Here is a 24456-nt window from a genome sequence, read left to right as displayed (position 1 = left end):
CTCCATCCCTTGCTCCTAGGCAGGGCAGCAGTATCCATGTACATAATCATAGGTGGGTTGGATTTAAAGAAAATAATAATAATCCCAGAACACGGAATTTGCACGTGCTGTGTTAAAATAACACAGTAAGGCTGCACGTTACACTTTGCATTGGGAAACAGCAAGTGAGGGCTGCTAAGGGGCACTGCTCTGCACCGTGGCACCCTGCCTTTTTCCAGAGGTTCCTGCCTGAACAGGACAGACACTGGGGCAGAATGAAAGCTGCACAGAAAACAGACATTCCCTAACAGGCACAAGCTTCACCCTGCACCCTAAGTGCCACTAGTTAACACGAGGAGACACAAGCCCACTTCTCTCAGGCATGCACCAGCTGTTAACTGATCCGGTTCAGGAACCAGCTTCCTCCATGGGACGTTACCCTCCAGGTTTCTGTCACAAGCACTCTGCCTTTTTTCCAAAAGCAGCTGGCACCTGCAAGGGTAGGACAGAAAGGGACAGGACGGCCTCGTGCTCCAGCCTGACCTGGCAATAGGTTTTCTCCTTCCTTACAGGGAATGGATCCCACATGGGTCACCCAGCACCTATGAGATCTATAAAAATTACATTGTCCGAAATGGGGATTTTGCCTTGCAATCAACTGCTTCAGATGACGCACGTAACTAGGCACTTCATTCCCTATGTTTTCTTCTCATATAGGAAAAAAAAAAAAAAAAAAAGGATATGCAGCATAATGAGAAATCAGCAGTGGCTGGTACCTTCAGCACCACGTGTACCAAGACAAGGCTGTGCCCTGGGAAACACACAGGACAAAGACGTCACTAACGCTGCACTTTGCTCTGACACGTGTATTTCACCAAGTTGCAGCCTGAGTAATTCATCTCCTGCTCCACAGAGCGCTCACAGGAGCTGTGCAAGATTTCTGTAGCTGTAGATCCCCACGGAGCCAGAAAACGGGGATCAGCTCCCACCTCTCCAACCTGTGGGGCAAAAATCCATCACATACCTTCCATGCACACTTCTAGACATGCTTGTCTGCTCTGTCACTGTCTCTGTGCTCAGCCTGAGCACCATGCACAGCTCTTCCTACGTCCCTGTGTCTGGAGGGATGCGTGATGCTCTCCAGCAGTCTCCCCTCTGCTCTCCTGCTGGCTGCAGGGACTGCGGGCTTCCCAGGCTTCTTCATCGGCTTCACCTCCGTCGCAGCTGTATTTTACTCTCTCCACAGGTGGGCACAGCCCAGTTTCAGGCTCTCCTTTAAGCAGTGATGTCCGGGGCTTGGCGCTGTGCTGCAGCCTGGCAGTAGCTCAAGGACTCCCCGTGCCTGCCTGCCCAGGGGCTGGCCCGCAAAGGGCTCCGAGGAGCAGACGCACCCGGCCACTGGCACTACAAGACCTCGAGCACCATCTCCCGGTCGCTCCTGGTTCCAGTGGCATCTTCAAGCTTCCTCCCTTTCACTGCCGCGGCAAAGCCCTGGGGACAAACCGCGCAGACCACTGAGGGAGAGAAAAGCCGCAGCGCTTCACTACACGTGCAGCGTTTCAGCAGGGCCGTATGCTTGCTGGCTCCCAAAAAGCTGAAAACGCGATGCAACGTTAGCTCCACCAAGCCATGGTGCAGTCCCCATGGCAGGGGAGCTCCTTGCTGCGTACTCCTGCTCTTCAGGCTGTTAATAGGAACAACAAACGGCCCTGCTGGCACAAAAGCTCCTGCTTGTCCAGCTCTGCCTGGTGGCTGCGAGCAGCCAGCAGAAGATGCTGCTGGAAAGCTCCAATCTCTTCATCTCCTGCACCCCTGGGGCTCGGGGCTGCGTGATGACCCAGCCATTGCTCACTGCAGGGTCTCGGGGTGCAAGATGTGGCAGGGATCAGCGCTCAGAATGTAAATATTGCAGTGGCAGAGTTCAGCCTTTTGGCATTAGGGAAAGGGAGATAAATGCTACCAGTCCCCTCTGAGCCACAGGAACCCTGCATCTATCTAATTGCACTTCATAATGGATTCAGCAAACCATTAATTATCAGATTATATTTTAGGAAACTGCAGATAAAAAGGGCGTTATGAAATTTATTCTTAAAGGGGCCAGTGTGCTGCAACAAATTTGTTGCATCTTCCTGGCACCAAAGAGGCAGGCTTTACTTCAGGTATCCGAACACATTTCACAAAGCGATGTCCTGTGTGCCACGGGGAACAGCTATGTGCAGTCACTCAGACTGAAACCCCTTCATTAGCGACAATCCCTCGGTAACTGTATTAAACACCCAAGCAACAAGGGGTGCTGGCTTACAGACACAGCTCCTTCTCCTTCCTTGGATGTGGCAGCTTTGTCATCTCCTCCCTGAACCGGAGAAAGGGTGGAAGGTCTCAGGGCTGCTGTCCGCTCAGAAAGAGGATGTGGGTGCCCAGCCCTTGCTCTGACCCTTCTTTGTAATGGACAGTCACCTCAGAAATGGGGATAAGACTAGACCTGCACTGCAGAAGGTATTACCTAAATGGCTGCAGAGCCATTTCAGCCCAATTCCCAAAGAAGACGCCACTCAAGTCAAAAAGCCCAACTAGCATCTCTGCACTAGGGGACTTCTCCAGCTGGCTCAGTGGCAGCAAGATGGTAAAGGGAAGCAGACAAAACAAAGCAGCCCTTCCTCACCCTGCAGAGTAACAGGCATCTTGTGAGAATATCAATGATTCAGCCATAAAAATCTCCCTCTCTTCCACCCTAAGTTCTCAGGGCAGCTTTTTCTTTGGTCTCACAAGCCCACTGTACCCCAGCTTCATTCTAGGCTGCACTCGTCTGCTCCTTTCCACCCTGCTCAGGGCAGTCCTCCATGGTCACTGCCACCAGCTCCGAGCCAGCTTGGCTCACCTGGGATTCGGGCAACGTCACAAAGACTTGGGAGCCAGCGACCTGGGCTTCATCAAGAGAAGATGTGTTCTGCTGCTCCTTCCTCTGACATCTGAATCACCTGTGTATTAGACAAAATGGAGTCAGACACTTACAGCAGCGCTTTCTTTGCCATCGCTTTGCTGCGCGCATCTCTCCTCCTTTCCTGGCCCTGCTCCGGCAATAACATTTAGCTTCACACCAGAGGACTGCAATTACAATGGGCGTGAGGCTAACGGTAAACTCTAAGCCACACACGCTAAAGATGCAAAAGAGAAAGCAGAAGAACAATTTGAATATTTCTCTCCACAAAATTGCTATAATTTAGCTCCATGAGCAGTCATAGACAACAAACACACTCTGATTACACACTAGAGGAGTGCCAGCCCAGGGGATCTTACAGACGAGGCTCCCTCATCCAAGGAGCTATTCTCCACTGATGGCTGAGGTCTTAAGAGAAAGATTCTGGGTTCAGGCCTAGCATTTGGCCTCCAAGAAAACAGCTGTCATCTCCTGGGGTACATCATCCGGCTTTTAATAGCCTCTGAGTAACCAGGCACCTCTGCACGCACTGGCAGTCCCTCTCCCTCGGCTCCCAAAAACCAGTTTATGAATGTGAGTTGCAGCCTGTGAAGAAGAAAGCGTGGAGGTAAAGGAAAGGACACTGATGAGTGGCATCCAGCAGGCTTGGAGTCTTTGCCCTTCCCCTCACAAAAGGCCCTTTATGTGGTCTCCCCAAGTGCATGCAAGTCCTTCTCTGTTCTTTTTGTGCAAATTTCCCTTTTTTTTCCCCAGTCTCCCGCTAGTTCTATCCTCCTCACACCCCGGTGCTCAGGGTTCAGTTCCTTGCTTCTCTGTGCTGAGGGCAAGCTTCTGACTGGGTGGCTAGTGGGAGAACCTGGAAAAGGGGGATGGAGCAGTAGCAGAGCTGGGAATGAGCAGGGACACTCACCAAAACCATAAAGGAGCTGGGAGGGCATCCTGCTGCCCAGGGCTCTCCCAAAAAACGGAGAAGGAAGCCAGCAGCCAGGAGGCAGATGGAGAATCCCAGCCCACCTGGGCACCACGAGCTGGCCACAAGGAGGGCAAAGAGACTCAACTCCTCTTACTGGTCCTGCTGCGCCAGCCACAGAATGGGAACAGCTCAGTTATTTTTGGAGGCTTTTAAATTTGCCAGTAGCCCCACTTTTCCTTGTGGAGCCAAGTGGAAAACCAATTAGGGAAGAAGTAATCAGAAAGTAGTTGTGCTCAGTGGGGCAGGAGAAACAAGCTGAGCTGCATTTCCCTCACATGGCACTCAGAGAGATGCAGGGTGGAGGAGATTTCAGCTTATCACTTCATTATATTGTCCAGCCTTTTTCAGTATGTGCACAGGGACAAACCCCCTTTTTCTCACCCTGCTATCACCAACCCTACCTGAGGCATGAGCAAACTCTCAGCCACAGATGCCACAAGCCACAGGGAGCCGCCTTGTCTTCTTCTTGGCCATCCCCACCGCTCCATGGACCTCCAGCTGATCTTTCTCCAGCTCCTTCTTTGTGGATTTGACTTCAGTGCACTCCTCACACTGGACATGCTTTCCTTTGGCCACCCAACAACTTTTCATGTGCACCTTTAGGCAGCAGTAGAAATTGAAGCTCTATGATAAGCTTTGCAGATAAAACTCTTCTTGGAAGAAGCTTTCCCTTGTGGTTCCTTCGGTTCCTTGGTGCCAGCACCTCCTGCCCTGTCCTCTTCTTTGTCCAGAGCTTCAGCTTGGGACTCACCATTCACCTTCCACTTCCTGATCCCAGGTTCCTCTCCACTTCCTTCCATCAAGAGCCCTGTGTACAAAACTACAAAACTCGTTTCAGTGGTGACCAGCAGGACTGAACACCAGCGCCCTGGTTCCCCATCTCCTGAACGCTCCCACGCAGGGAGTCAACCCCTACACAGCAGGAACGGGCAAGCATCAGTGGACACACTGAGACACCACAACGGTGGCACATGGCTCTGCCCAAAAGCAGTCATGGCAATGCGTGGTACAAGGCACGAAGGAGCAGCCCTTTATCTTTTCCACCCACGGATAATAGGGGCTGGGTTAGGTGACAAGAGCAACATCCAGATTTTCCGAAGAGCTTGCTCCTCACCTGGCGAGAACGGGAACAATTGTTGCTTCTAAGGGTCTGCCTCTCGCTCAAACGTGTGAAGTTATGGCCGTGCTTAAATGTTTGAAGATCTGAGCCTCGGGGATGATGCTGTCTCACTAACTCTGCCATTGAGAGTGGATATCCAGCCATTAATTACAAGAAACCTCAGGAATACTTCCCAAACACAAACTCTTTGAAAGAGAACACAATCTTGCTACAACCTCTTTGAGTCTTCTGGTTAGGGCCCTGAGGTATTTTAAATCACTCATTACATTCACTTCTTACAAACTCTAATGCTTTTCTGAGTCCCTGTAACACCCTCATCTCAAAAAGCAAAAGCTGGAAAACTCACCTAGGATCTCAGTCTACAGAAAAGACCCACAGGGAATACACATATGGAAGAAATCAAAATACAAACAGATATATTTGTCTTTTTTGTTATAATGAGAACCATGCGATTGTGTGGCCATGGAAACCACTGCAGACTTCTTTTGCCAATGCACAGGAAATTCACCCTGTATTTGAAAATCTTCATTTCTGCCTTTCTCACTAGGGGAAGAGCTCAGAAAAAGTTTTCTCCCTGCATGGTGATATCACCCCGAATTTCTAACCAACTAGAAACCAGTTGACATAATTCCAATGCACACTGATTCAGAAATCTGAAGATGTCAAGTGGTGACCCCTGAATATACCAAGGGAGAAAAACAGACCGTAAGATTGCTTTCCAGTTTGCCCTCCTCTGTCAAAACAGCACTACACACCCTTCACCTCTACGGTCTCTTCCCACATTCCTGTGACCAACACTGACAGTTTTTCTGATCTAAGCAAATAAGAATCTTTAAGCCTCCCAGAAACGTTGAACATTGAAAAGAGACGAATGTACGTGAAAATATGAACTTTAAGGAAACCAGAACTGGATATGCAAGTACGTGACTCCAGAAGCAAAGACCCCCCCCCTTGATGTATGGCCATTCTGCCTCCCACTTCTTAGCTTAGGCTGGAAGAAAACCCCACCTACATTTTTGCATCTATCCTACATCAGCGAGCACATGAAGGTCATTCAAATGTTTGCCAACATGCATGGACCCATGGACAAAACTTATACAGGAGAGCATGGAATTTTACTTGCAGACCCTCCAGTGTAACAACTGCAATGGTTGACTCAGGCCTTAGTTACATGGCAACTGTCTTTTTTAAACACAAGATTATGCAGACAAAAACCCTTTTGTCTGGAGTTCTTGACACATTTCTGAGATTTGAAAGTTACGCATATCTTGACAAACAAGATTCCCAAGAACTGACTCTACAGAGACCTGGAAAGCAGGCAGCTAGCGAAGAGGTTGTGGAGTTGGCTGTGGAACAAACCTTGTCCTTGTCCTTTTAAGCACCAGCTGCCAACAGTAAAAGCAATCCAGCTACAGAAGCTACCTGATAAAAAAACAATAGACTTCATATTGTACCTCCATCAGAGAAACCAAGCCATTACTTTGATGATGCTGAGTGCGGCATTAAAGGATGAGGCTTCCTCCACAGGAAGCCCCGGTGCTTGTTAAGTGGTTCAGCTCACCTACATTAGGTATCAGAAATACCTTTTCTTTCTCTCTATGACAGAGATGTAAAAAAAACACAGCTTTCAAATGGAAATGCAAACTGCATGTGTCTCCATGGGGCACATATGTTCTTCAGAAATGTGAGATTTCCTCCGTTTTTAGTGCAAGCTCGCATCTCTCAAACATGAGGCTCTCAGTTGTCATTCACATTTCATACTACAAGCCACATGGCTGTTGATCCATAACTGCAATCTGCAACATTCAGGGCTGGTAAGCTGTGATACCAGAGTTAAGGAGACCTGTAGAAAAACTAAGACATGGAATTTCATTGTAAAGATCCATAGAACGCCAAAGAAAGACTGCTAAATACTGCTAAGTGGCAATGCTTCTGACTGATTCATACTAAAATGTTTTTACCAAATAAATACCATTTTTCTAGGGCTCTTGTTTTTCATGTTGCTTCTTGCTAGATTTTGTCCCAGCCTCTCCTTGGCTTGAAGCCCTGCAAAGACACTGAGTAACAGCAGTCTGCTCTCTTTGATATCAGGGCCAGAGAAGCAGGCATCTGCCGGAGCGATTCGGCTGACTCCCCTCTGCAAGGTATCAAACAGCTAAGGTGGTTCGCACGTTCAAAGACACGTGCAATTTTTGTTGGCTTACATCCTCTACAACGTTAGGAGGAAATTCTCCACTCAGAGGGTGGTGAGGCACTGGCACAGGTTGCCCAGAGAAGCTGTGGATGCCCCATCCCTGGAGGTCTTCAAGGCCAGGTTGGACGAGGCCCTGGGCAACCTGATCTGGTGGGTGGCATCCCTGCCCATGGCAGGGGGGTTGGAACCAGATCATCTTTAAGGTCCCTTACAATTCAAGCCATTCTGTGATTCTATGATCTCATGGTTAGACAGGGTCAAGAGAAGGGAAGCAGGTGACCAGGGCTTCAGCGGGGAACAGAGGAGTGGCAGATAAGAAGGAATCAGCTTTACTCCAGAAATCTTCATCAACCTGATTTTTTTTTTCCACTGCTGGAGTTACAAAATTGGAGAAGATGCATAGTGATGCTCTCAGAGCACCCAAAATAAAAAACTATTGTTCATCCAAGACATCTGTGCATATTTTTTGTTTGCATGCTTTGATTTTTAAGCATTTTGGTTCAGTACCAAACAGAAAGATCAATTACTCACAAGGCAATACTTGGGAGGAAAGCAGTGAAAAACACACAGCTTGGTGAAAAGAAAATACAGTCCCTGGGACTCAGGAGACACACAGCGTCAGGTAGGAAGAGGAAGCTCTAAGGTGGTGAAGGAGGCAGTGGAGACAGTGGAATAATCAAGGGATGATTTTGAGCTAGTATGAAAAACTCCTTGGAAAAAGACTTACTGGAGACATCTTGGTGAAGCTGAGGAAACTCATTGAGCACTTTAGAACTGTAAGGTTTAGGTATGATGTGTATATGCCCCACATGGATGAGGGAGTGGTTTACAAATAATATTTTCCCCCTTCTCCTATCAAAAGGTTTCTGATTTTATTGCACAGACTTGTGCTGTCACAAATGCATTCCCAGCATCCCGCCGTCATCCCGGGGTGAGCTCCGTAACCAGAACATATTCTCCACCAGTCCTGTCTCTTAGCACTACATTACAGGACAGGCAAGGGCTACCATTAGCAGCTCAAATCGTTCCCTCCCTCTTCATTTTCTTGATAAGAAATATTTGTGCTTCTGTTTGTTCAAGCTGCAATTTGAGGAGATTCAACTCTATGTAATTAAGCAATGCTCCTCCTCGGAATGGGTATTACCACTAGATAATTAACCATGTTGGGAGTCTGGCGTTTCAAGAAAGCAATCGTGCTTAACAAATGACAAAGCAAACTGCCTGTCGGGAATGTTTGCTACAGAAGAAGTTATCAGCATTATGAGTGCAGTTTTGCTTTCTATTAAACAATCATTTACATTTCACTGCATATTGATTTAGCTTTTAATTTTCAAGTCACTTCAGAGCCAGGGAAATTTGCCACTCTATCTGAATTGCTCAGACCTGTGCCTAAATCCACCCCAACTTGGAAGGCTGTTGTTCCACCAGCTGAAAGCTGAGGACTCCAAGTCCCAGCACCACCACAGGCAGGCAACAAAAAACAATAAAAAAACACCAGAAATAAGAAGGGGACTAGCTGCCCATGATAAAGATGTCTAATAGGGACACTATGTATGGGACACCCATCAGCATGCTCTACGCCAGCCAGGAGACTACAAGTTAATGATCATGATCTGCAGAAACACTACCTGGATCTAGGGGAGGACCAAAGCCCAGCTAAGTTTCCCTGGCACCGAGCAGATTAAAGCCTCAGAACTGCATGGTCACTTTTAACATTAATGGAAATTACAAGGCAAGAGGCTAATTGAGCAAAAATATCTCTCTAGTAGCTCCCACAGGAGGGCAAAATGGTGATGATAAGATAACCCTCAGAAATTATGTTCATATGTCAAAGAAAAAGCCCACAGTCTCCATCAACCACAAAGAAATTCACAAAGACAGCAGCCAGGTAGGTCATTGCCTACATGCAATGTCAAGACACCTGTGAGTCTGGGGAAGTCTTAGATATTTGCTTTCAAAGCCAGCCAACATCCGTACCATGAGTTAATGCCACCAATGGAACAGAGTTTGGCAAAGATGCTTTCCCCTGTGAAGAGTTTATTATGTGAAAATTGTTCTGTTCATTATGGAGAAACATGCTGCTGCATTTAAGTGACTCAAACACAAAAAGTAACTTGACACTAGCAGGAAGAGGTCTCTTGTTTTCCAGACACGATAGCCTAGTTTCAGTGTCAAACCCAAGGAAGGAGAGCAACAGGCTTCTGCTCAACATCGCTCATTTCATTGCAAAGCAGCAGGCTTCTTTCTGGCATAGTCCTCTCACCCCAGTGTTCCAAATCAGTTTTGTCTGAATAAAATGGCCATCCCATTCCCTGATATTAAACTAAGATTATAAGAGCACACTGAAGTCCATACAAGCAACCAGACTTCCTGGCAATTCCCTCAACATCAGACAAACAAACAAAAGATTTCAAGGACAGAGTTCAAAACAATTTAATATTCTTAGCAAACACTTTTTAAACTGGCAGCCTCTTTTCCCTCGTTTCCCCCATTTTTTTCCTGTTTGTCACTTGAAGATGAGATGAAAAAAGATGACTCATTAAATAAACACTATTAATTGAATGATTATTTCTATGACGAGGCCACATGAGACATCTTATGTGTGAGACATAATCAGTGTAGCTTGGAAAAGCTCTAGCATGCCACTGTAACACCTCCCCAGCACAGCCCGTACAGACAGATTGGTGGGGCATGAGAGGGGATCACAGAAGTGTTTATACACACACACAGTTCTGCACAAGGGTCCTACTAAATTCCTGCTTGAGGGTCCTACAAGGGAAAGCCATCCCACAAATACACGTTGACCTACTCCCTGCATTCCTAAGCATGTAAAACGTAGAACTGGAAGAAATTTGGTAGGTTACCAGTCCATCTCACTGCTGTCATAAACACTACGTTATACGAGCCCATTAATAACATTATTAAGATCTAGCCTAAAACTAGTTATCCATTTTGCTCCCTTCCCTCTGGTTGGAAAGCTCTTCTACAGTCTCATTCCCCTGTTGATTCTTCTAATTTTCAGCTTAAGTTTATTCATGGCCAGTGTATACCCACTTGTTCATGTGCCAACACTATCTTTTAGCTTAAAAAGCTCTTCTAAACTCCGTATTTACTCTATTCCTCCTCTCCCATTTCTTCATAAGAGCACAATCATATTCTGTCTCAGTCTTCAGTTTACTTGTCCAAATAAAGCAGCTTCTCTTGTAGAATAGCTTCTCCACTCCCCTGATCATAACAGCTGCAGAACTGCCTCTACTTCAGGACAAAATCATCCTTTTTGAACACGACTAGAACTGCACGTGGTATTCCAGACAAGGTACTATTCTTACCTCTTGTTACTGAACGCACCCCCTTCACTTTATACTACTGCATCCTTCAGTTCTCACTACTCACATCTCCATACAGGTAATACTTCTCCCACTTGCAGATCCTCCTCTGTGTAGGCAAAAGTTCCCAGTTTTGCTCATCAGCAAGTCCTCCTAGAGTGGTTTGATATTTGTGTCAAAAACATTAGTGATACAATTAATTGAGCACCAAGAAAGCCCCTGGTAACCTGCCTTCAGCACAACCTGAAGTTATTTCCCAATCAGCTACATCCCCTTTTCAGTATCACCATTTCCTTTAGTTTAACAATTTCCCCACATGAAATTCAAATGCTTTGCTCAAGTCTAGATTGAGGCAGAATACCCCATTTTTATCTCGTCAAATAAAGATTCCAGGTCAGGCAGAAACAATTTACTTGAACACCTTTGCTGCATTCTATCTCATTTCTTTACTTACACGCAGTGCTTCAATTACACATGCCTTCCAGCCACTTCCAGTGCATATTCCTGTGCAGCCATAGCTCTGGTTGCCTGAGCACTGCTTCCCACTCCTACGCACATCCTACTTTTAGCCCCATCGTAGGGACTACTCCCAGCTTGAAAAATGCATCCATAAACCTTGCCATTGCTCTCATAACTTTGTGTGAGTCTCCTGGATGATTAGCCAGAATCCCCTTAACTCTGAGTTGTGGTTTCACTTCAGGAAATTTCCGTTCTTGTATCTCTTCGCCAGAGCTCCCCTGGATTTGTCCTTTGGCTTAGTCAAAAGTTTGTTGGTCATCTCCTCTCATTATCCTTTTTCTTTACTCGATCAAATGTTTGTTACTTATCTCAGTATACCTTGTGATTCCCAACAGTCTGACATGCTGCAAGTCTCTCTAATTACATAGATTTTCAGACCTCTAAAGTAAATTTCTTTGTCTGCTGTTCCAGCCATTCCTGGCAGGTTCTTTACTTGGCCTAATATTCCTCTTCAAGTTATATATTCACTCAGGTCTGCAACCTCTCATACAAGTTCTCCTCTCTTGTTGGGGATGCAAACTTCAGACAGTTCTCATACCTTTAACATAAAAGAAAAGAATCCAACAGCTCCTCCTGAGCTCTTATGAGCAGCTGAACTTATTAATTAGTTTCTCTCATTTCTAAAAATCTGTCCTTTTATAGCCAAAACTCTGTTAGTGAACCTGTTGGCATATCCTTCCGTCTAATTCACACTAAGGTGACTTTTGGTCTCTCAGCCTGAAGTCATCTTTGAAGGGAACACAAGAGGGGTACAAGAATAGCATCCTTTTGGAGAGTGCCTACTGGAACCTGTTGCTGCTCCCAGGCAGGTATCTGCACTGCCCTTCAACCAGCCTGTATTGGGGTTATTTGGTAGGGTTTTGGTAGTGGGGGCTGCAGGGGTGGCCTCTGTGACCCGTGTTAGATAAGGGCCAGTTTCAGATAGCTCAAAAAATAAAAATAAATACTGCACAAAAGCAGCTGGGAGATCTAAGAGTGAGAACCAGCCCTGCAGCCCCCAAGGTTGGTGCATTTCCTAGGCAGTGAATATCCTAGGCAGGTATTCTTGCTTGTGTGGTCTTCAACTCTTGTCCTAGCTCTGAGGCAGTCTGATTTGGGCACCAGGTTGCACAGGCTCTGGAGCTAAAGGGGAGGTAAACAGGAACAACATAAAAGGCCAAGAGGGAAAAGCAGCAGGAGCTGGAAAGGAGTAGAGTGATGGAGGGATGGTGGGAGAAGCAAGCAGGAGCCAGGTGTGCGAGGCAGGAGGAGGAAGGTGGGGTGAGGCAGGCTGGAAACCTGTAGCTACGAGGTCTGCAGTCACCTGAGAGCCCTGCCTTACCACAACCAGATGTGAAGGGGGAATGCCAACACTTTAATGATGTGAGATGTCAACATATAGAGCAGACGGCTACCAGCTGGTAAAATGCCCGGTCTCTTCTAGAAGTCTGGACAGAATGAAGAGATGGGTGTTGTTTTTTTTATTATTATTATTTTTTACAGCCACTCTACTGCTCCACGTTCAGGGCTGTACCGTGGAATGGTGACTTTGAACTATGTGACAACCCAAACCAAGGGACACCATGCACAAGGGATTACCCCTCCCCTCCATTTTGTCCAAGTTTTCATTTTCTTTTAAGATTTTGCACCCAAGCCATACCCCAGATCCTCCACCCTACCTCCCCTCATCACAAACACAAAGACACAAAGTTAAGCACTCAGAAAATGGAATTGCTAGGTAAAAAGTTCTCTACAAAACCTGGGATTTGCGAAGGGGCTTCACTTCACCATGTGGTGTTTTTTGAGCAAAGAACAACAGACTTGCTCCAGCCACAGCTAGGACCAGGCAGAGAAAGATCCCAGTTGTCTAGGAAAAAAGGCTATTACATGTAAGACTCACGTTTCTCTTGATGAATAGATGTGTCACTAATGAGGCAGTAACTGCAAGAAGAAAAATAAGAGTCTCATCTTTATGAAACCTTGGAGAACTAGATCATACCTCTGCTAGCCCAGAGCTCTTGTGAGATTCTGCAAGAATGAGGTAAGATGAAACCTTCAGAGGTGGCAGCTAAATTCCATGCAAGTTTTCCCAGTGCCACACCTAGGACACCAGAGATCTCAAGTGCACATATGCCACAGTTCCACTGTTGTAATCAAGCTAACTTTGAAATAATTATGCACATTTCCACTTGTCTAGGGAAAAAAGCACAAACAAATAAAGCAGACCTTAAAAAAAAAGGGGGAAAAAAAGGACAAAAGGACCCCTAGGGCCCCTGCTCCTCAGTTCAGTCTACACTTGGCAATTTGCACCTGACTTTCCTGTGCCTCACCTCCCAGTGCAGCCACAACAAGGGCAAAAAGGGAACCCAGAGAGAAGAAAAGAATTTTGTATTCAGAGCAGGGTTTGGAGGCTCTGCAGCAAGCAGTCTGGGAGCAGGCAGCAACTGAAGAGGATAAAAGAAATATTGAACAACACTACCCCTTCACCAAGGCAGAAGTCCTGTGAACACCAGAGTGTATGATCACGCAATTAAATACCGGATCCTATGCCCAAGGGTCCGAACTATGACAGCAGAATGTTTTTTGTTGTGTTTGTTTTTTTTTCCCCCCACAGGGGAAGGGAGATTAAAAAATGGCTGCATTTTTAACTACCTGAATTTTTGAAGACCACCACAGGGAAAAGGTGCAGCTTTTAAAAGCAAAGGCTGGGTTACAATGTGAACAGGGGTATGTGAAAAACTCTGAAGTCCCCACTTCCAATGCAGTTTTTACGGCTGGGAGCTCAGCATCCTTGCAGATCTCTGCTGACGGCCACAACAACCCCGGCAGACTCCAAGCCCTTTGCTGCACTCACACCTCTCTCCCTCTTCTCACATCCCCTCCCAGGCTCAGACGTGCTGCTTCCAGAGAGGAAAATTCATCAGCTGCTAGTCACCCCCCAGCCCACAAGGACGAGGTGGATGCTCTGTTGGCAGCACTTTCTCTGGCCCTCCTACAATCAGCTGTAGCTATATCCAAGGCTGCCCCGTGCTGGAAACCTTGTCAGGGATTGCGTGCAAGGGAGCAAGAGAGAAACCGAGGCATTTACAAGATGAGCAAGGGTTTTCAAGAAGCATGTCGCGGCTCCGGTCAGGCTCACTCAGACAGAAAGCAGACATCATTCATGTCACTGAGCACAACAGCACTTTCCAATCCCTATAATCCCACGTCAGGGGAACTAACCGATGTGACAAACTAGGACAGGAGGTCTGCAAGCTATGTGCTGAACGCAGCACGCCAGGACACCTGCAAGTTTCAGCTGCACAGGCAGGGTACAGCCAGCTCGCCTCAAAACACAAAAGAAATCAGGTTTTACACTACTTTTTTCTTTTTTTTTTTTTCTTCCTTTCTTCATGGCTTCTTCAAATCAACATACATAATGCAGCTGCTTACAGGAAAGCAATAGTCCTCCACACCAACTGCTGCATTCAAGACGTCAAGCAAGTAAATAAATAAAAATCAGTCAGTGGGTGTGCTACACTGGCAGGCAACTGTGTGCCCAGGGTTAAAGAGAAGAGGTGCTGGGGAGAGCCAGCTGAAAGGTAAGCTGATGACTGAGTACACAGGGATGTGATGACATGCAGGGAACATGGGGTTTTAATGGTTCTGCTGACAATAAACTGCACTGCAGAGCCTTCTTCAGGTTCACAAAAAGGCGTTTAAAGAGAGTGAGAAACACTGGGTGCCTCCTCTGCCCCCAGTCGCAGCTTTTAGGGACAGGCTGGCGTACTGGACAGTTCACCCTGAGGCTCCCTTCGCAGCTCAGTTCTCGTTATTCCCACAGCTCAGCACAGGACCTGAGACAACCCACACAGTCCACGCTGGGCAAAGGGGAGTCACGCTGTGAGGCTAGCCCCTCGCTTGGCAAACCACGTGGAAAGACAGTGCCTTGCAGACACACACGTACACCCCTCGCCCACAAAGCTTTCCTTCTCACGGATTTGTTACCCGCTTCTCCGAGGCGGTCAGGAATCCCTCTTCTGCTGCCTCCAGGAGCTCTATGATGGGGCTCAGCTGTGTCACACTCTGGATCAGCTCCTCCCTGCATCCCAGCAAACGAGCAGTCAGCAGCTCTCCCTCTTCCGTGCTCTCTGGGGGGAAAGGGATTCAGAAGCACAAGAGAAGAAACAAGCCAGTCTGAAGGAACTGACAGGCTCCTGAAGCGAGTGAGACTTTGTGAAAGATCTAAGTGAATAGCAAAGCTCGTCCCAAGCACAAGCAGCAGCAAAAAAAAAAAAAACACTTTACGATTCTCTTTAAACTCTGTGAAAGGAAAACGTCTCATTTATCTAACAGAGCACAAAGCCATAAAGCAAGCTGGAGGTTAACACCAGGTTTGCAAGGCCACCACTTTGTGTCAGACTCCACTAAGAAAGGAGCTTTCAGTCCTGAGGCTCAGCTGTGCTCTGGCCCACGTTGGCGGTGCAGCCATCGATCCCACCCTCCGGGCAGCAATGGGGAGAGCCCTGCGCTGCCCGCAGCCCGCTGCTGTGGAACAGAAACACTCCAGGATCGTGGCCAGCAGGCAATAAGCCTCCTGTATCTGAGCAAGGATACAAGGATTGAACAAATGCCGGAGCACTGCAGCCTGCCAGGACATGGCCAGGTTGCTGAAGGTGCTTTGCCTGTGTGGTTACCCACTCGCTTTGCCAGGACCGTGCCCAGTTCTCTACTGGTTTGCTGCAGGGCTTCCCCACCGTCCTGTTCCCTCTCCAGCAAGGCTGCTCTCAGCGTGGGATTCACGTCTTGAAACAGCTTCAGTAAGGACACAAGGGTCTGTGCATCCGGGGGCTGAGCATCCTTTACTTTGCCCAACAGCTTTGTGAACACCGACTGTTCCCCCGCCTCTGCCAGGGCAACCAGAGCCTACAAGAGAACAGGCAAGCACAGGGAAGGTTTAACAACACAGCCAGCTGCCTGATACAACCAAAAAAAAACAGAGTTCTGGGGGTTTTGTTGAGGGGAGGAAAAAATAAGACAAAAAAATAAGGAAGGCAACAAGCCCTGCCTGCCATCTCTTCTCCTTGCAGTGAGCTCTGCCGATGGAAGCTGGTAAATGGCCTTGTTCCAGCACCAAACACACCTCTTCAGACCAGGGAGACCAAAATGCCAGTAGCTCACTGACCTAATAAGATTGTAAACACTTATTTAAGATGCCCAAGGTTAGAGCAGGAAATACAAGACTTCAGTGCAGAACAAGGAGAGCGCTTGCATAGAAAGCAGAGAGCATTTTAGGTGGGACTTTTAGGAATTCCCATCCCTAAGTCACAATGGAGTCGCATCTCCTAGCTTTGGGCACACGCTTTGGAGATAAGGCACACACGTGCTGTCTGTTGTGGGCTCTCAGCACACCTGGTTATCAAGCTCAGAGCTCCAAAATCCACTCCAGTGACCCAAAAGAGCAACCAGAGGCAAACAAGCCTGCGCAGTTATGGAAATAAAAGGAAAAGAAATAAGCTGGAACTCTTGCTCCCATTTCCCTGGAGCCCTTTAGCGCTGTAAATATTGCCCCAAAAGACACGCGCTCCCCAGCTCTCCACAAGAGATGCCAGCCTTTCAGAGCAGGCATCCTTTATTAGGGACTCCAGGGATGCTATAAAAGCACCTTTGAAGTGGAGAGCTTAGCCCAGCTCCTGAGATAACGGCCATTTTCTGCTGTCATTGTCATTTTTATTTCTATGATAAAAAGGCTGAATGTAACTGCTTGAGGCCACACCAGGGGGACGGTGGACTTGCTTTTCCTAGCAGGTGTAAATGCTCATATTTTAGGGCAGCGTGACAGCGCAATGACCTATTGCAAGGAGCGTCCACAGAGGGGGAGCTGCAGGAGTCCCAGTTCTTACCCACTAACGGCATTTTTCCTGCCGAACAGAGAGACGTGGACATGAAGGGCTCTGTTATAAAGGAAAAAAAATAGAGATGCAGCAGATGTGCCGAAGAACAAGCTTAAAGGTATTTTTTTAGTCCAAGCATCAATTGTTAATAAGACTCGATAACCAGATCATGTTTGTTCTCAAGGTTTGCATGTCTGGCCCCTACCAGCTGAGACCGATCCTGCAAAACACCTCGAATCTCACCTTCCTAAAGGTGCTCAGCACCTTGCCAAATGCATGTTTTTAATACGTATGAAAAGTAACTTGCATTGCTGTAATTTATTTATTTATTTTCTAATTAAGATCAGCACAGCATTACTACCCAGAGATCCACTTAACACCCCTTCCTCGGTGCAGGGTTTTCGTTAATGGAAATGAGTTTTCAGAAGCTGAAAGGCTCTGCTATTTATAGCCTCCTTCTGGAAGACCTTTCCTCAGACACCCTGCTCAGTGGGAGCAACAGCCTTTTAGCATTGTTCTGAAAGAGTGCACGGTGCGTTTTAGCCTTACTCTGAAGCAAAAACAGCTCCCAAAGAACCTGGAAGAACTGGAGAAATAGTGATGTGAAGCTGGAATCCCAGCTTCCATTCAGTGGTAAGGTGCCCACGTGCTGTAGCCTCATCTATCAGGCTTTCACTGCATGGGACACTTGCAAAACCCTTCATGGCCAAATCGGCACAAAGCAGCATGCAGTCAGCTTCCAGACTGGGGCAAGAGACGGTCTGGGGCAGTTTCCCTGGGGGCAGGGAAACCAAGTCACTAAGAAGTGACTTCAGCTTGAGTTGTACCACCAAATGGCATCAAAGCCCACTGAGAAATTCAGCCCTGACTGCAGGTGTCAGTTGTGGTGCCCTCAACACCCCCAGCTGCTCACAGTCCTACCAGTATCTCAATGATCACGCACCATGAGAACATCCCCCCAGCTCGTCTTAAACCTCCCCAATTCCATGGCAGCCCCAAGGTAAGAAACACCACAGGAGATCGGTCCCCTCTCTCCATATCATCTTCCACATTTGGGGGATTTCTCTCCTGATACCTTCAGTTCCTACGCTGCTACGTCCCCTCATCTCGCTGCAGGATCTCTTGCTCTTCCCCATTGCTCCCTCATGCTCCAAACCCTTTTGCTTCTTCTAACATTCCCTGGAGCAAACCAGGTGGGCAAGTAACGCGTATCCCACGTGCAGTGGCCCATAAATGAGCCTCCAGCTTTCACACAGGGGTGTGGGGAGAGAGGCAGAGCAACCACAAATCCAGCTGGCTACTAATCCACAGCCTCACCTTTTCCCTGTAGGTGGATTTTCACATCTCATCCGTCCTTCCGCTCCCACTGTGAGACATGCCTCAGGTGCAAGAGATCTCTGCAAAAAGCCACTTTACTGCTGCTGAGTGATCTCCCTTAAACAGCAGCTTCAGTACTAACGCAAGCACCTAAAGCAGTGGGAGGGATCTTCAAGAGACGGGCTGGAAAGCCAGGAGGCTTAGGATGGCAGTCAAACCTTGCTTTAAACCCTTCCCTCATAAGCCCAGACACACTCGGCTCCACGACCGACCCCTGAGCACAGTAAATTCTGCATCAATAACCCAGTCCTGCCTCCCTTTCCTGAGGAAAGCTGCACAAGCCACTGCCAGCTGCAGGCATCCAGATCAGAGACGTAACAACCAGGCCTCTGTGAATGCAAGTTGGTTTAGTTTTGGTGTTGCTTTTTATGTTGTTGTTTTTACTGAGTACATTTTGATGTGCATAACATAGAGCAAATATATATAAAAAAAAAAAGCCACCAGAAAACCACAGCCAGCCCAGACAAAGCCACTGCCTGCAGAGCTAATGGCATGGACAGCACAGCGCCCAGCTCACACCTGGCCCACAGAAAAGCTCCTCAACTACAACCGAGCCATGCAGTCAACCAGATACCGCTGGTATAATACATCATATATACGATATCCCATTGGCATACAGTAATCAGGGGAAAACTATGTTCCCACTTCTAGTTCAGCTCGCCGAAATGTTTCCTTTGTGGTTCCCCCCCCCAAAAAAAAACCTGCATTTGTACGTGACCCACGAGGAAAGCTCCAGTATCAGGACGGTGCCATGGAGGATGCTGGCTCCTGCTTGCTGTACACAACGAGAATTAAAGCTCAGCCAAAACTTCCTTGCAAGAAGACCGCAGCAATGAGAAAGTTCCTGCAGCTTTGCCACCAGGAAAAGAGGCAAACCTGCAAGCTCGCGCTCCTCATCAGGATGCAGAAGGTAACGGCAAACTTTTTTATGCCGCATCCAGGAATTCCTGCAGCTGCAAACGAAGGACAGAGATAATTGGACAGGCCCATATGCAGTGGAAATGATCCACAAGCACAGTGACATTTATTCTGCACTAGAGAATCAGCGCTCCCCCACTTCATCTGAAACCAGTAGTAGAGGGAACAAATGAGCTGTGCGATAATTTGAATTGAGTTTCTCTAAGAGAGCACAGGAAGATAAGACTTGACACCAGCAAAGCTCTTCTACGCTTCCCCAAATTACTGCAATTTCAGTCTTGTTCTCATTTCCAAGCAGGTTTCATCCAGGCCAGAACCAAATTAGATAGGAATAGTTTATGTGAGTTACACAGAGAAACTTCAAAACAAAAACAACCCCCCAAAAAATCACATCATCTTAAATAGAAAACCAGCTGATAAGGGTACATCTGCATTTTTCAGCCCAGGGAGCAGAAGGCAGCAACAAACTTGGAGAAAAGTAAAAAATCTGACAAAAGCGAGGCAAAAAATCCTGCAACTTAAATTTCTACTGGATGCACCTGGAAATAAGGCAGCAACGCTGAAAGGAAGCACAGCACAACCCCACAGAACACAGGGCTACCGGCCCGCCGCAGGGAACAAGGCACCCATTCACAACCGAGCTCACGAGCAAAGGAACAGGAACAGAGGGCGATGCCTAAAGCAAACTCTCACTGAAACCCAAGGAGCTTAAAGCCAGAGCAGCCTTGGCTCTAAAAGCAGCTGGGAAAACCCCCACCAACACTCCCAAGCCCCAGTGCTGTGCATCAAAAGCCCAGTACTGCTTGCCTGCAGAGACAATGCACCCAGAAAGGACTCGTGAGCAGGAGGACGCGCACGAGGGATGGGAACTCTGCTCTGCAGCACGGCAAACATTCCCCACCAGACCCTGTAGCATGAAGAAAAGGCTGCTCCTCTCACGGCATGGTTGCATCTACAGCCATCTCACTGGCTTCCAGATTGACTTTACTTGCCCTGAGGCACCCAAGAGACTTCAAGCAAATAACTGGTGAAATAATACAAAAAGGAACCAAAAAAAAAAAAAAAAAGAGGAAAAAAAATCCAATGATTTTCTACCACTGACACAATTTCAGCCCTAATTACACATCCCGAGCTGGGCTCTTCTGAGCTAAACTTACACTTCAAGCACGTGTGGTGGCCCCGAAGAAAACACTGGGCCCTTAGGGGAAAAAGCAACACCCTCTGCTGAAAACAGAGCCCAGCCTGGCACCGACAGATCCTGCTTATCCCAGCAGGAGCTCAGAGAGCAACGGAATAGGCTGAGCTGAGAGTTTTTGCTTAAGCCCTTACTTACACTGAGCTGCATCCCCCCTCCCCACTGCCTTTGGGGCTGCCACTTTTCATGCTTGTTGCAGCTGAGAAGTGATTTTTCTGCAAGGCTTAAAGAAAATCCATTTCTCATTTATTCAGCATTTATTTACAGCTACAGAAAAATTGTCCAGGTGCCATTCCGCAGTCAGATACCCAGACTGGCTCTGAGCTCCACAGCTTCCCATTTGGACCCACAGCACCAACTCATTTAGGAGCAAAATGGGCAGGGCAGATGGCATATAAGGGCCCACTAACCTCCTCTGCCAGCCCTAAGGAAACTCAAAGCATTATAGTTACTGCAAAGCAACAGAAAATGGGGCAATGCACTCAAAGGTGCTCATCAGCCTGGCCGGGCTTGCAGCTGCAACCATGAATTAGGACCCACATCTCCCTCCTAAAGCTCCAGGAATTTTTAAACTGAACACCATCAAAGGGGTCAGCCACTAAAGGAACACAGACTTCCCTCCCATGAACATTCAAAGGCTCATCAGAAAATAAATCTGTATTCCCTGACTCGAGGGAATTCTCCTACCTGCTGTTGCAGGTCTTTTTTTTTTTTTTCTAGTAAAGATGTTGACTTTGGTTTTCAAAAGCAGAAAGCTGTCTTAGCCAAAACATCCCGTGTCACACAGACATGCTGGTACCTGGTGTCACCAGGTGACTGAAACCCAGACAGCTTCCCTCCCAGTGAGCTTGTAAGACCTACAGGACTCAGCCCTCCAATCCAAGGAACATGAGTTCTCAACTTAAAAGTCAGGCTAACCACAGAGTCGCCAAAAAGCTGGCAACAGAGCTACCACCCTCTTATTTCTTTATATACCGAAAAGCTATAGAGGGCAATTCAGGCAGCCAGGCAGCCTGGCCTGAAAACTGCTCCATCAGAAGCAGCCCAGGTGAGCAGAGCAAACGCGTGACAGCTGTGGCTCTTCCCCAGACACTGGGCTCAAGCAGTGCCCCCAGGTCTCCCTGCACGGCCACTACACAAACACAGGAACCTCAGAGGTGCCACCGCGGATGTAACCTGCTGCTTCTTTGGTGGCTTCGAGCTGCTATGGGGCAAGCCTCCACCATGGCCTATTTTGGGATCTCATGTGTCAGTCATTGCCATGTTGATACAGTTCCCGAAGCAAATAGCACAAACAGAAGGAGTGTCAGAGCTCTCCTACCATGCACTGAAGTTGTCTTTGGGCAGGACACCTTACCTACTTTCTTACCTCCTTACCTACAGGCACGAGCAGCTTGCTCTGACAGATGCTTCTCAAGGGTGTTCAGGTGAGCACGATTTGCCCTTCAAACAACAAAGCACCAGAGCCCCAGTTTCCCCATGAAAAGATTTCCTAAACAGGGCCCAAACTATTCTAGCCCTCAGCAGGGTGGAGAAGAAAAGACTTGTATTATTTTTCCAATAAACACAACTACCTCCCTTTGAGAGGCATCAATTTCTCTGCACTCTTCTAGTCTTCTCAGCACAGCCTGGGCATCAGAAAGGGCCTCAGAGAAAACACTTTCATATCGAAGAAAGAAATCCAGTTTACAGCTTTTGCTGTCTGCTGCTGTGTGAGAGAAACAAGATGAGTTATTTGCTAATTGAAGGGATTCACAAAAAGCATGATGTGATTGAAAAGCATCAGTTTGTAACCAGCACATTGGCTGTAATATGAAAACTGTGACTCACAAATCCCTTCTAAAGCTATCACGCAGCCTGGAGGAAAAACCAACAGTTTATCTAACACTAGTTATAAATGGAACATTTATTTTAAATCCATTGCAGCCTCTGTTTTCCTCCCATGCTGAACACAAGTTTAAAAGATAAGGTAGTATTAGCAGGCAACCCTGTGCACTTACTGTTACAACAATTGTGTTACCAACCCCATGTTCTGCACTAACACAGGTCCCACTGTACATCAGATGCAATCACATGCATGGATATAAAAGTTTTGCTTGCTACAGCTCTGCTAAAACGCTAAGAGAGAAACAATCACGAAGGCCTAAGGAACTGTGCCAAAGGAAGAAAGTCCCTACAAAACCGGGGTACACACCAGTGCTGCTACCAACCCAGGGCAAACTAGAATGAAGAAATGCAGAGAAAAAGATCCCCCATATCATGAAAGCGTAATGCAACTGGGTTGTAAATCATTAAGAGGCTGTGCTGCGCCCAGACCTGTACAGTTTCACCTAAATCACTCATTCTTCCCTTCTTCTCCAGAGGCTCAGCAGGCTCCTCTTCTGCACAGCCACGCTGCCCTGCGCAGGCAGGCTGGTCAGGATGAGAGCCTGAATCTGCCCTGAGGGACCCAGAGCTGCTCAGCATCGTGTCCTGTGGAACCCAGCTGTGATTTGTGGTAGGCTCCTGGTCAGGAAGAGAAACATCTCCCTCCATTTCTGCTTCTACAGGGCCAGGAGAAGGGGACACTCTCTGAGGGTGCAAGGTATCTGTTCTTAATTCAGCAGGATGATTAATTCTTGGGCACATAGACTCATCGCTGGCTGAGACCCCTAAAAGACAAATGTTTAAAACACTAGCAGGCCCCTTAAATAGGTTATCCCCATATTTTTCTTCCCCTGCTTCTTTTTGAGCTGTAAGGCTTCCGGATCACTCCAGACTCCTGAAGAACAACTGACATCTGAAGACAGCTCTGGGAACCTGCGAAGCAGCCCTTTGCCTGAGCTGGTAGAGGCTGGCACAGGCTGCCACCACCCCCTGCAACCACTGCCAGCAGTGAGCCCTGCGCTGCTCTGCAAGTGCTGCCACAAAGGATTTTCAAGCATGGTTTTAGCATTTGCAGGGAGTGCTGGAGAGCGGGCCACGTACAGCACTGAGAGGCAGAAGTCCACAGGCCAAATCTCATCTACTAGAGCATCTCTTTCTTCTTTTATTTCTTCCCTGTTGCTGTAGGGAGAAGTGATAGGACATCTGCCAGCAGAATTCTTATCAGCAGGATATCTAGAGTTTTTGTCTATGCTAGACAAGATAAAGATGTTACTGTCTTGTCTATACATGCCTAACACCAGTGCTGGCAATGATGCTGAAACAGAACAGCATGAGTGCTAGAGGACGAGCACCTGGACAGACACCATTTACATGACCTTCAACAGCTTAACATCTTTGCACCTAGCTTCCTACTCTCTCATAGAGAACAGAAATAACATTGCCTATCACCAGGGCACGAGCTTTAATGAGCCGAAGCTCATATACCACCTTTAAGCACTGCCTTGCACAGAAGCAGGCTGATCACACCCAGCTTGTACCAAATTCCTGGGGACAGGAAAGCAGACGCTGGGCTCAGGTGGAGTTGGCAGCTCATTCCGACAAGGCACTGGCCCTTTGGGAGTTCAGACTTTGCTGGAAGCAGGACCTCTTGCCCACGTGCAGGCAGGACTCAAGCTGTCCTAGTGCGTGGCACTGCCTACCGCATCTGTGGAAAGGCAGAAGGAAGCAGAAGACATCGCTATTACAAAAACTACAGATGGCTGAGTAATCTGACGGGTGGATACCACCCATCCATGGACAGCAACTCCATCTCAGCCAAGAGCTCCCCCACGTTTTAGGTATCGAGTGCAATGCACCTTCCTTTTCAATCATCCGAAAGCCAGGGTAAAATGCCAAATGGTTTTGGCCTCAGCTCAAAGCAGAGTCATCATGCTCTCCATGTGAATACCACTGAATAGGAGCACGGGGTAGGTGGGTCCTTCTCCTGAAGGTAGGGAAACCTAAGCAGTCACTGACACCCCATCCTCCTGCTTCCCAGGACCCAGCACTCTGCTCCTCCAGGAACATCATACCAAAGGCCATCTGGCCTGTGGCTCACCAGCGTTACTTTGCAAGTCTCAGATCCAGCCCCTCACATAGGTCTGGCCACCTGCACCTAGAACCTATTAAACACACAGGCTCTGTTATCCTCCCACGCTG

The 24456-nt window shown here is 47.6% G+C and overlaps 1 protein-coding gene across 1 annotated transcript; it reads right to left on the bottom strand.

The window, feature by feature from the left end:
• Positions 1–1383: 1383 nt before the first annotated feature.
• On the bottom strand, positions 1384–22527 carry ZBTB40 (zinc finger and BTB domain containing 40). Its single transcript, XM_035344947.1, is given in 7 exon segments — positions 1384–1493; positions 4292–4516; positions 4519–4698; positions 5357–5369; positions 15016–15161; positions 15744–15933; positions 21966–22527. Coding segments are annotated over 7 exon segments (1092 nt in total). The 5' UTR covers positions 22194–22527.
• Between the last annotated feature and the right edge of the window lie 1929 nt (positions 22528–24456).

This window comes from Oxyura jamaicensis, chromosome 21 (assembly GCF_011077185.1).
Source record: "Oxyura jamaicensis isolate SHBP4307 breed ruddy duck chromosome 21, BPBGC_Ojam_1.0, whole genome shotgun sequence".
Classification (NCBI taxonomy): domain Eukaryota; kingdom Metazoa; phylum Chordata; class Aves; order Anseriformes; family Anatidae; genus Oxyura; species Oxyura jamaicensis.
This window is presented reverse-complemented; position numbering and strand designations above follow the sequence as displayed.